This window comes from Morone saxatilis, unplaced genomic scaffold (genome assembly GCF_004916995.1).
Source record: "Morone saxatilis isolate NCDOM2014 unplaced genomic scaffold, NCSU_SB_2.0 Contig2, whole genome shotgun sequence".
NCBI classification, from domain to species: domain Eukaryota; kingdom Metazoa; phylum Chordata; class Actinopteri; family Moronidae; genus Morone; species Morone saxatilis.
This window is the reverse complement of record NW_023339762.1, coordinates 9,596,672-9,609,831: the sequence shown is the minus strand read 5'-3', so window position 1 is coordinate 9,609,831 and position 13,160 is coordinate 9,596,672. Positions and strand designations below refer to the sequence as shown.

Sequence of the window (13,160 nt, the reverse complement as noted above, 5' to 3'; positions counted from 1 at the left end):
TCTGACTTCAATTAGCCGTCTATTAAATCCTACTCTCACTCCGAAATGTACTATAGAATCAGACCAGATGAAGTCGGCAGCGTTTCCTTGCCTCGCCAGGGTATCGCATGGTAACCAATGGACTGAAAAGAGTGAATTGGCGATTGGCGATGAAGACGCTACGCGAGGCGAACGGCCCAATAGGCGTTCCTGCCCGTGTCATGGACGGAACGCCCCCAACCCGCCGCTGGACCCTGTTCGACGATGTGCGGGCCCTGCTGTGGTGTGTGTTCGCGTCGCCGCAGCTGGACCCTTCTCACATGTAGTGGGCTGCTGTGTGTGTGTGCGTGTGTGTGTCAAAGTGTTGGACCATGTAATGTGCAGTGAGGTCAGGTGCACTGTCGAGAATATATTTACTTTTTATAAACTGTTTATGGATTAATCATGTAGTGAGTCATAGTTGACAAAATGGTTTATATATTGTACATCTACTTAAAAAAAGTGATATATATGTTTGACTGTTTGATGAAATTTCCTAATTAAAGTGATTGAGATGTAAGCCTTTTCAATTACACCAGGAATGCTGATTTGTGTAGGGTTTGACTGACAGTGACTAAAATAGGTGAATTAACATGCAAAAGGTATAATATGGAAACAGACTAAACAAGTGCTTAAATTGAACCCTTTGATATGGATATGAGAAACAGCCTCCCAGCCTTGAGTTTAGATTCCACATCTAAACATAAATCTCAGATGACTTGATTTTTATTTTAAGCATCTAAAGCTTTTATTGTGTGACAGAGGCGCTGCCAACAGCAAATTCACACTTTTGTTTGCTTACATGTAGTGTTTCCCAGATGTCATTAAGCACATGGATTTGGATGAGTGCAAGGAACACCCAGAGGTGTGTCTGTATTTTCATGCTCAGTTGAGGAGAGGTGACTTGTCGCGCGGTGTCAAAATCCATCAGCCTGTTCCTGACCTAGAATTTTAAGCACAGATGTAATATTGGAGGAATGAAAACAATGGATGTCTCCATTACTCCCCAGGGCTCTGATGCCTCAAGAATAGCTTCTCTCCTTTTCTATTCTGCCTGTCTGTTTTCAAGTCAGAAGATAAATGAGCATGCTTTGATACAGCTTGAGGAAAAAAGGAACGTCAAAAGTCCCCATGGAGTCCTTACCAAGGAAGCAACGATGTGGAATAAAAAGGAATGGGACAGAGATCCAAACTTAATGCAGAGCAGCACCGTGTTTCATGAAACTAGGCTGTCCTAGTCATATCCCTGGTCATTTCCTGTAACCTTCAAAGGGTAACCTAATTTGCTGTTTCGCTAAGAGACATCCTAGAATAAAACTGTTATTCAATGTTAAACAGATACTATTTTTTGTTTTATTTTGAAGTTCACTAATTACTTTACGAATATTGTCTCTTTAAGATTACAAATGTGCAGTGTAAATTAACAATATTCCCTATACATTCCTTAATGTCTGTGATCCTTTACTAATGGTGGTTAATTAATGTTTAGAGGCAAGGAAAGTGAACAAGTGAACTACCAATGCCCCTGTAAACAAGTAATTAGTGCTGAAACACATGTTAAATTATCTTGCAGTCTGCATCATCATTTAATGAAGTATGCAATCAAAGAAATCAAACATTAAATTGCTAATTTGGTCACTGATAGACAAGAAATACACCCAGATGTTCAGACAGACTTTAGCCTTTACTTGGTAGCAAAGCGTTGAAGCTCTCACTCTCTTTCATAAATTTGCATGTTAGCATATTTGCATTTATGGTAAAGAAATTATAATAACATCAACAGGACTCTGCCAGCTCACAGTGGCCTGTAGGTGAAATTATTAATGTCATCACTGTCATTGGTATTAACCAATGTTTGTCCAAACCCCACAGACACACATCTGTCACGCATCAAGTCCATACTAACCAAACCTTTAAAATCAAGATAGGACCAATATGTGTTTAAAAAAGTCCATAGATTGTTTAATACAACATACCATATTCTCAACAATTCAACATCAACAAAATTTTGTTAATTAAAAAAAAAAAAATCTGCATATTACCTTTATTGCACAGAACAATTTCAATGTATTTTCCATAGATTTCTTTTTTAGTACCATTTTTTTTTTGTAAAAAGTTGGCTTGGACTACATGGTCAATATAGTCCAGGGTCAAAATAAAAAAAGGAATAACAGAAACAAAAAACAGAATCCCGGGATCACTCGGGACCAAAAAAGGCTAGGTACAGTAGCCACACTTTGAACGTAGAGAGCATTCATAATCAGCAAGAGGGAGAACCATGAGCCATATCCAGTGTTTTTTTTTTTTCCTTTATGCAAAACGGATTACACCAAAGCTGCTTCAGATTGCTCCATGGGTGAAACCATCTGTGTCACTCTACCCATCTGCATATTCTGTCCATACTTCCAGCCCATTACTGTGGCGTTGTCTGTAATGTCATCCATCATAAATAACTTAGCCTTTATCCTCACACACATTTGCAAAGCCCAGCTGTCCACAGTGTGTACTTGAGCAGGTAAGGCTGTAACCTCAGATTTTATATGCAGGACCAACTGGGAGCATAATATGCACAGTTCTTTTTCCCCTGACAAACACTGCACATTTCTGGGGAATAGCAAACCTGTAAATGATCCTGGAAGGTTATATTTCCATGGCTTTAATGGGGGGGAGCATCTGCATAAATAAATCATTGATTTCATAAAACAATCAAGAAAAATAACCAACAATGAAAGAAATATTCTACAGCTTGAAGAGCACATTGTATCCAAAAACATGAGCACCACAACTTGTATTCCTCAAAATCATGTTGAGCACAAAATAATACCATTACATAATAGTTTTTGAAATGCAATTTAAAAAGTCAGGGATAAGCGCTCATAATATCAAGGGACCAATACCAACCATTCTCTTTGATCGCAAAATGCAGTCTCTCCAGGATTCACAGGCTTTTGGGGGGATTGTTGTGGCCTAAAATGCCCGTTTTCATGGCAGCTTTTCTAAATAAATTTGATGTTTTTAGGCATTGTTTTGCAATTAAATTGCAGGAGAACGGTAAGATTGCAAAAATAGTTGCAATTGATATTAATATTGTATAATTCATTAAAAATCAAAGCCATCTTGTTCTAGTGAGAATAAAATCAAACTGTTCGGACACAACAGTTTTGGAGAATAAAATGATTGGACAAAATTGCAAGGTTGCAAAGAATTTGTGATCACAACGTCACAGCTTCCTGGAGGGACTGAAAGTGGTAGCATGTTGCATCAATTGTTGGTATAGTGCATCATATCAATAGCATCTCAATCCATTTGTGAGCACGTCTGAGTTACATCTAAAACAAGTAGGGATGAGTGACACTGAAACTGATATCAGATACTGGGCTCAACAGGCTCTATCAGATAATTTACCCAGTGCTAAAATCCTATATTAACATTTCACAACAGAATTTTCTGCTACTGCTAATATTTTTAATTTTATCTTTCTAAGAATACAATTATTCTTACATATCGCTGATTTTTACAGTGCAGTACTGAGAATTGGTGTCAATACTAAAAGTTGCACTGATGCAATCTCTATATCGAGAATCTATTGATTTCAGAGCACTTATTTTTGTATATCATTCAGTTTTTAGGTCACATAATAACCAATATAAACCGTTTACAATACCATTCATTGTACTTTCTTGGCCCAGAGGATGGCTATGAATTAGCTGCTGTGAAAGTTTTATATAGTACATCAGTAACAGTTTTGTATTTCCCATAGTATAATTCTGTCATACTATGTTTATATTTCTGCTCATTACCGAGGCATACTCTTCACTCCACACATTTTAATCAGGTATTGTGACATAAATTTACATTTGATGGATTACAGAACTATCATCACTGCAGAAAAGAAAAGAAAAGATTATAAGTAGCACATAGCATTAATAAATGTAACACTGATGTATCATAATGATAATGTACTTGAAATGTAGGAACGTTGTATAAATGTGCTCATCAACCCATACAAATCTCATTCATAATTTGACATGTGACGTTGGAAACAAAAAACAAACACTCAATAAAAAATAAAGACAAAAAACAGCAATGGCCAAAATATGTTCTGCCCCTCGCATTCTGGCTGTTTGAAGTGTTTTTCTTTTCTGATATATTTTTCCCAGTATAAATCCACAGGAATATGAACTGCTTACAAATCTGACTTTCAATTAATGCACCCACAGGCCTTGTAGAAACCGCCAGTGCACTGTAGCACTGGGTGTTCTTTCAATCCCTCTCACTTGTGAAAGTCACTGCCCTCCTCTTAAGAACTTCAGTCAGGAAAAAACATATTACTCTATGTTAACAGACCAGGATCCACAGGTTTGTAAGGGAGGAAAGAAAATGTCTTCTTTTCCATGTCTTATTTTTGAGTTCAAAATTAATAAATTCCAGAGCTCCGTTAAATCATTTTCATGTTAAACTTGCGAGGAGCATCCACTGTGCTGCTGCTCATGCCAGCGTCCGATTTCCGTGGCACATACTCAATCTCAATGTTGTGCTTAGTGTTGCCTTTACCTCTGCTCCAAAGAAAGAGCAGCACCAGGCAAAACAAGACGACACCAAGAAAAGAGATGAATCCCATTGTGGTTGCAATGATCAACGTCTTTATATCAAAGGGGAAAGGGACATTGGCTCTTGTACCGTTAGCACCAGTTTCTGTGGGTTGGTTGGAGATGAAGGCAAAAGTCTTGTTGGGCTGGTGTGGCCAGTCAGGAGAGTAGCTATGAATGTGCAGGTGAGCAAGAGAGGTGTCATTTCCACCTGCGTTGCTAGCTATACACACATATGTACCATTGTCTTGAACCTGGGCGTAGCGCACCTCAAGGGTACCATCTGGCAACACAGAGAGCCTTCCAATTGTCTTGGTGGTGATAAACTTCTTCTGTGGGGATAGCCACATTATCACTGGAGCAGGATCTCCATCTGCTTGGCAAGCAAAATGAACAATGGCTCCCTCGTCAACAAATTTCTGCTGGGGTTTGCGATCCCTAATCCTAGACTTGCGACAGGTGAAGTAGTTAGGCTGCAGAACATCCGGGAAGTCTTTGAATTCTTTGCCTTGGACAAACTCAGGGGAGGCACAGGTAGGCTGCTGCCTGTTGAAGTTTAGTCTCCAGCGCCTTCGGAAAACCCATAACAGTCGGCAATCGCAGGCCAGGGGATTATCATACAAGGCAAGGGTTTCCAGGTTGCCAACTGAATGAAAAGCAGACTCCTCTAACGTGCTAAGAGAGTTTGCAGACACATTTAGAATCTTCAGGTAGTTTAGACCACGGAAAGAATAGGGCTCAATCATTGCCAGTCTGCCACCTACCAGGTGAAATTCCTGCAAACGCAGAAGATCATGGAGCTTATTCCCCTCAATGGTATGGATAGGGTTATATGAAAGATTAAGAAAGCGCAAATAAACCAAGTGCCGCAGGGCTACATAAGGAATTGTGGTCAGGTTGGCATTTGCAATAGTCAGGGAGGTGAGATTTAATCCATACAAGCAATTTGGGGTCATCGTATCCAAATATGGCCAATTGGCTATTTCCAACACTTTCAACCGATAGAGCCGTTTAAAGGAGTAATCCCGTATAACATTGATATTGAGGTGGCGCAGCCTGAGCGTGATCAAACTGTGGAGGTGGGTAAAAGCCTCTGTTGGCACAGAGGACAAGTTGCACTTCTCAAGACTCAGGTGCTCAAGGCTACTTAGGCCATGAAAAGCCCGATGAGAGATGAAAACCAGATCGTTATCACCCACCTCTAAAGACCGGAGGTTGTACAAATCCTGGAACATGTAGTCCAACAGGATGACGATCTTGTTCTCACTTATGTCCAGCTGCGTGAGATTGCTCAGGCCTGTGAAGACACCAAGCTGAATCAGCTTAAGCTTGTTGCTACGAAGCCCCAATGTCCGCAAGCCGTAAAGGTTGTTGAAAGCTCCAGGTTCAATAGTGGAGATCGTGTTTTCACTGAGCTCCAGGTGTTCGAGGTTGGGAAAGTTGGCAAACTCGTCTGGGTTGATGGTTCTAATGCGGTTCTTGCTGAGGTCCAGCAGTCTTGTTTCTGCAGGAATGCCCTCAGGAACTGTCATGAGCTTCTTGCGGTGGCACATCACAGAGCGCTCTTGAACATTGCACTCACATCGGGAAGGACAGCCTGTGGTGGAGCCAGACAGCACGGTGCCCAGCATCAGGATCAGAATGGGCTGCCAGCAAGCCACCAGGTAGCTGTGCCCAGTCGCTTCCCCGGCCGCCATCTTATCGGTTACCTGGGGAGACACAGAGACAAGGCAAAACATTTAGTTACAACATGAGATTCGCCCAGCTGTCATGCTGATGATTTCGACTATCCAATGTTATGCAAAATTGCGAGAAGGAAATTCAATGCAGATTGTAAGACAATAAAATACATCTGCTCAAACACGGACAATAGGAGAAAATTCAAATGAGAGTGCATGCCATGGTTTGATATTACTGAGCTATGGGCTTAAATATTCAGTTCTCTGCTACATTCAGCATTTTCACATCATATGTGGTGGAAGTGGAGGACAGCAGTATGAACAGACAGCAGTATGAACTTGTATTAAAACACTTTCCTTTGGCCACTGTGTCTATTTTCTGCCAGCTGGTTAGTTCTACAATCATAAGTGCTAAAAGGATGCCATTCTCATGTGACACAATTCCTCAGAGAACAGAGAGTATGAATCCTGCTGCAATATTCATGACACAGACTAAAGATGAATAGAGGTGGGAGGTTACAAGGAATAAGGTATGTGCTTGCATAACTGAGAGTGCTGACAGTTTTGAATTCTGTATCTTTCAGTTTTCTGCAAAGAGCTTTAATAAGTATTTTAAATGCAAGTACATGTAGCTGTTTTGAATGCAAATCATTCTATCAGACTTATTTGTGATAAAAAAGAGGAAGTACTGATTTTAGCTAGAAAATCAAAGGACAAATAATAATAGCAATCTACATAAATCTTGCACCCTCATTGTTTCTGATGTGGAAAGCTGAACACCATTTCAACTGCACACCTTGCAGACAATCAATCAGTCAATGCTATCACCCTGATATAAAGTGAAGGGGCACAGCTTCAAGTGGAATTAACAGATGGTAATCGAATTCATGCTGTGTCACAGATGCATACGCTGAACACATCTGTGGTTTGTTCTGGTACCAAGTCTTGTTTTATCCCTACTCTTTTCTTCCAGCTTCCAGCCTGAATTTGCTGTGTGAGTTTAAAAAAAAACAGTAGGGGAGGTGGAGCAGCAGTTGCAGGAGGGCGCAATCTAAGACTGATGGTGGCAAGTGTGATGTATGTGCTGGGGCTGACACTTGGCTCATGCAATCTTTTACAATAAAATATAAACCATACACCACTAGGTAATTGGATAAGATAAAAACAGGGTTTAAGAGCAAAAAAACAACTTGTATTTAATTTCAATGTCATTGTCTTTACATACCTCCAGCCCTTCCACTAACATTGCAATTCACAATTGATCATTCCCAGCTATATACAAAGAACCATGATGACACTATTTACATGATGGAGAGAACTGAATATAGGGGCATAATGTATGCTTTGTTTTGGAGACAATGATTCTGACAGATGTATTAGGGGTCCAGTAGTAAAATGGAGATGGACTTAAAGAGTAATAATATAGGTTTGAATAAATCATTTAGTTTAAGTAACGTTATTTCATATTCAAGCACATGTAGTTGTATTGTAATTCACTGACATGATGAAATGTGCAAGAAAAAACAAACATAGAGACAAAATCTTTCACTTTTAATTCGCACTCATCAAGACATGTCTCGGGGGGACTCCTGTCTGTGTGTGATGACTGTTGTCAGAATACATAGAATTTTGCCAGTGTTATGTACTTTCATCTCTTGCTCAAAATTTGTCTTTAAAGTCAATATCTAACTGGTCAAATGGAGTTTTCTCCTGATTCACAGAAGGTTTGCGAAGAAGGATAACACACACTTTTGTGCTTCAGCACATTTCAAGGACCATATTACATGTGACAGATTGAGACTGTAGAGAAAAGGGGGAAAATCTCTGATATTATGGTTGACCGTTAATTATGGGGTGACATGTTACTACCATTGTGGTCACCACTGTTAACTTTTTCTCACTGAACCAATATACAACTGGACATCAGACTCATCAAAAAATGGGGTTTATGGGTTAGATTTACTTACACTGTATTTAATTTTATTCCCTCAGAGGTCAAAGTTCAGATTGGGGATTTGATGATACCATCTGTAATCAAGTAAAGCCAAGTGATTTCAAAACAGGCAGAGATGATGGTACATCCGAGATCAGAGACCTGCACCAGAGCCTGCTGTGCTGCTAGCTGCCTGCAGCCATACTTAATCATTCTTATTCCTTAACACACATTGATCAAGTCAGTGCTGAGCGCTGTGAGATGAAGTGGAGTGGGGCTTTGTATGGCATGCTAAGACACCTAACAAGAAGGAGTGGCCTTATCACAAGCTCAATTCCATCTGTCACCCTCTATCATGTGGCTATCACATATTGGATATCAGTCAGTGAGATGCTATTATGTCCAACTCTATTACCACTGACACTGAAACCCAATCAGGAAAATGATCAAATCATAATCCCTTGTTGATAAAGCTCCATGACTGCAACTTCAGCAGGTTATGGACCCCAGTCAGACCTCTTAATGAGTCCTCACACTCCTCTACACAGGGTCAAAATCCCCATATAATAACACTGCAGTTGATTACATTAAAAACAGACAATGTTTTTACAGTCATTCCGTCAAAATGTGTACCCGTGTTTTTTTCATGACAGGGCAGCTTCGACATTTAATGCACATTGCTTCAGCAGCCAATGCAGGAAAACAAGTAAAGACAGGGGCACATTAAGATGAAGAATGCCATCCACGGTTAAACATTTGCAGCTCTGTTTTGTTAATGATCTGGCGTTATCATTCCCTCACAGGCATGTAGTCTGAATGCAGTTCTTCATTCCAATCAGCACTCCAGTGAGCTCCCAGAGAATTACATTAATTGAGGTGAAGTGAAAAGGGGCGTGCTCCTCAAAGGAATGGATGTGGTCGAGGAGAAGTGAGACAACGGTGCTCAATAAATGAGGACCCACTGGTCCAAGACCAGTAATGACTAGATCAATGAATGGTGAGATTAATGCCTTTATGACTGAATCCACTGGGATCCTGAAGATGTTGTCCCATATTAGGAAGTGGATGGTGCCCTATGCTCCTATTACTACAGAGTGGTATAAGAGTAGCCATCTAATCAGTGGACGTACAATCATAATTAAACTGACAATAAGTACGATTTTTAGTGTCCCTTTGCACAAAATAACGCAATATGTATCTGTGGTGGTTAATTGGTCACCCAGTGACCAATTATCTACCAAGTCAAGTTTATTGGAAAGTTTTAATCAGTTTCAATCATGAAGGTTTCATTCAAACTTTTTTATCTAGGTTTTCTCAACACAACAGTTTTGAGTCTGGGACCCAATAAAAAATCAAATTGGAATTGTTGTTTATCAGGAAAGAGCTTTTATTTTCTGCAGTTCATTTTTGGTTTTGTATACACAAGCTAACAGTGCTACAAGGAATATAACCCTAATGAAAAGATACAAGCCACCATTTACATATAGTTAAGAGTCTTGGGTAGTTTTTCTTTTAGAAGGATGAACATCTTTTTGAATCACTGTATTTATAACTGTGTCTCCATGTGTTTTATGCACCCACTTGTTGTAAGTTGTTTTACTTACTTTCTATTAACAGCTTTGAGATGCAACATGCTATCACTCCACTAAATCTTGTTGCATGCATCTGAATGAGGCTGTCTGTCATCATTAAGTTCTCCAGAATAAGCACAAGTGGGGATGGGTATTGTTAAGACTAAACCATCACCCAAAGCTTTGGTTTACCTGTCACAAGACATCACTCCTGAGCCTTATTAAATACCATAGTTAAATACCTGTAAGCTTCTGGGAAATCCCTGAGATGATGCTGACGTTATCTGCAACACAAAGTGTTAAAAGCCTTTAAAGCCCATTCTTCTACAAACTGCTTAGTCAGCTGCAAGGCTAATCCTGAATGGACAGACCCAGCTGCAGAGGTTTATTTACTGTATATTTGCATGACTTATATAGTCCATCCAAAACATTTAGCAGTAAACAGATGACACTATCCCTAGCTCCTACGTAAGTAGACGTAACAAATTCATATGGGGCAGTATAGCCTTTTTGGTATTAATTTTTAACCAACACCATATTACTATCAGTGTTCATCCTTTTAAAATTACCTTGTTTAACTGCGTATCCTGACAACAACTCTATAGCCAGCTGCTTAAGATTCAAAGTTAAACTGCTTCTTAAAATTCTTATTGGTTCAATTCTTTGCAGTAAGTAGAAGCTTGGAGTTATAACACAGAACATGTTTATTGACAGCCACATTTTGGCTAAATCCATCTTAACCAGGAGTGTCTGACCTTTAGCTCCCCAAGTAAGATCACTTTCACACTGCTATAATGTCGCCTAGCTGAATTTCAAGAGAAAGGTTAGCCTTGTGTCATTGAGAAGCTAAGCTGCCTGGTGGGATAGCTGGCTGGAGCCGGGCCTGTAAAATGGCAGGGCTTAAATGTAAGCCGATGCCCGACAGATGGACAGCAAAGCCCTAATCCAGGCGAAGAAGCTGGTTGGTGCAACAAGGTGCAGAATTCCTACAGTGGCCAGCTGTTGTCCTGATGAAACTCTGCCATGAAACCTGTCTACATGTCCCTCCTGAACTTCACCTCCAAAAGGGGTCATTTACTGTTTCCGTGCAGGTGCTCGCTTACTGATACAGCTAAGAAAAGATCAGGTTTAATGACTTGGAAAACATCAACAGTTGTTTACCTTGAGCATGCACACATGGAAAGTAAAAATGTAATGAAAGACTTTTCTAATATTTTGTTTACCCTGATGGAGATTAATACTATACAGTTCAACAGCACCACCCATGGCCTCAAAAATAACCAAAGCTGCATGAACTCCAAAGCTCCTGCGTAATAATTGTTTTTAAAATTGTAAAGATGGTATAAATATTCTGGTGTTAATGTTAAGTTTTTTGATACAAAGGTGATACTGTTGGTCCTACAAACACTGCTATCCGTTCTGAGTGCTGTAAGTAATCAGTTAATTGCCTTGTTCTTGTTGTAGTCACTCGTTAAATGCTTTTGTTGTATCTGTTTTATTTTAATTTTTGTTGGTTTGTTTTTTCATTCTTTTCATGCTTGCAAATATTAATTAAACAAACTGGACAGAAATTTTCATAATTAAGTAGGATTTCCCTTCAAGAGGATGTTAACCGGCAGTGTGAGTTTTTTTTAATAAAACAAACAAATTGCAATAATTCCAAAATTTCCTAAATGGGTGACAGTGTGTGCCGAGATCAGTAGTCCACTGATTGTGGTTGTTAAAAATCTGAAAATCGTGTTTCATTGCACCCAAATTCACCCAGGCTTCTAATTTGGGCTTTTACAGATGTGGTTGGTTGTTATGTCTGAGAGAGGGAGTGTGTGTCCTCAAATGATGTTCCATCGTTATTATTAAGCTCATTAGCCTCGTGTCCTCAACTCTCTTCAGAGAATCACCATTAATTTTTGGTTTTTAAGGAGATGTTTTTTCAAAGAGGAACAGCCTCTAGAATGTCAGACTTTCTTAAGGAGGATCCAGGATTTTAGAAGGACTTCACTAATGAGAACCCACGCTCCTTTTATAACAACCACCCGCCAATCCCCCCCCCACCACCAAAAAAGAAGCCTGCCAATAGTTGCGTTCAGAGGAATAACACAAAGATCATTAATTCCTAATCTATCAGATTAGATTGACAGTTTCTAAGAATGCTATATGTGATTGTGTTGTGACAAATAATACATTTTATCATCATCTGTCTAAATTACATGTTTTAAAAAGCTATTGAGAGATATGTAATGTTGAGACTACAGTATTTTTCCCAGTGCATTTTTATGAATAATATATCTGTTATCTAATGGTAATCTTGTTTATAAAACCATTAAATTTCATCTAAACTAAGCGTGGGTGGTATAGTCTCTAAAAACTCATTAGCATTTTGTATATGAGAGCTATGCAGGTGCATACCTTCACTCTTCATTTAACTCAGCTACAACAGTCATTAAGAGCTTAATAATGTCACTTAAATCACTTAACTGTAATGCAGCCTGTATGGCCATGGAAAGACAACATGTATGCTTTATACTGATATAACCTTGATTAAATTTCCCCAAGGTGCCTTTGAAATGCAACAATATAAAACAAAGTTGTTCTATATTATAAAAATGAACATAATTATGCTAATAGTGATTCTAAAAAAGCACATTATTTAATTTATCTCTGCTAGTATGTGGTTCTTCTGTGTGCTGCTGGAATATTTGTTGATTTCAGACTGACAAGGCTGAGAATTTATCAGCTATTGCTGCTCTGTGAGGCTCGGATTTGGCACAGTTGTGCTTTGAGCAAAATGCAACAGATTGCTAACATGCTCACAACAGCAATGATAAATGAAGGCTTATGTTTAAAAGGTATGCTGTGTACCATGTTCACCGTGTTAGTTCAGTGTGGTTGCATGTTAACAGTTGATAGTTAGCACTTAAGACAAACCACAGCTGAGGCTGATGATCAGTTTTGCAGATATTTGTTCGGAAACCAAAATATTGGAGAAAACTGAAATTTTGACCTGATGATAGCACTAGATGACAAAACAGAGGATCACCAAAGTTGCTGCAATTCACTCTAAAGGGAAAATCCATGTCTGAACCAAATTTGAAAAAACAAACTGCACATAGTACATATTGTATAAAATAACATAGCGTAATGTAATAAGAAACATGACTTCAGGTTGCTCCTTTTAACCCATTAGTTCAAACATAGTGTAATTATGTACTACTGAGTGGGTACAAATCAAATGAAGGTATTATAGCAGCTGTAGTGAATTGCGAGGATTCGGAAGCAGAAAGTAACTAAGCAGAACAGCTAGATTGTGAAAGATTGAGCTCCCCAGAGAGAGCTGCTGGAATGGACGTTTCCTCCCCCCCCCCCCCCCCCC

General features: G+C 39.3%; 1 protein-coding gene across 1 annotated transcript; it reads right to left on the bottom strand.

The window, feature by feature from the left end:
* Positions 1-1,984: 1,984 nt before the first annotated feature.
* On the bottom strand, positions 1,985-6,319 carry lingo1a (leucine rich repeat and Ig domain containing 1a; the record flags this gene model as incomplete). Its single annotated transcript, XM_035664302.1, is given in 1 exon segment — positions 1,985-6,319. A coding segment is annotated over 1 exon segment (1,848 nt). The 3' UTR covers positions 1,985-4,456.
* Between the last annotated feature and the right edge of the window lie 6,841 nt (positions 6,320-13,160).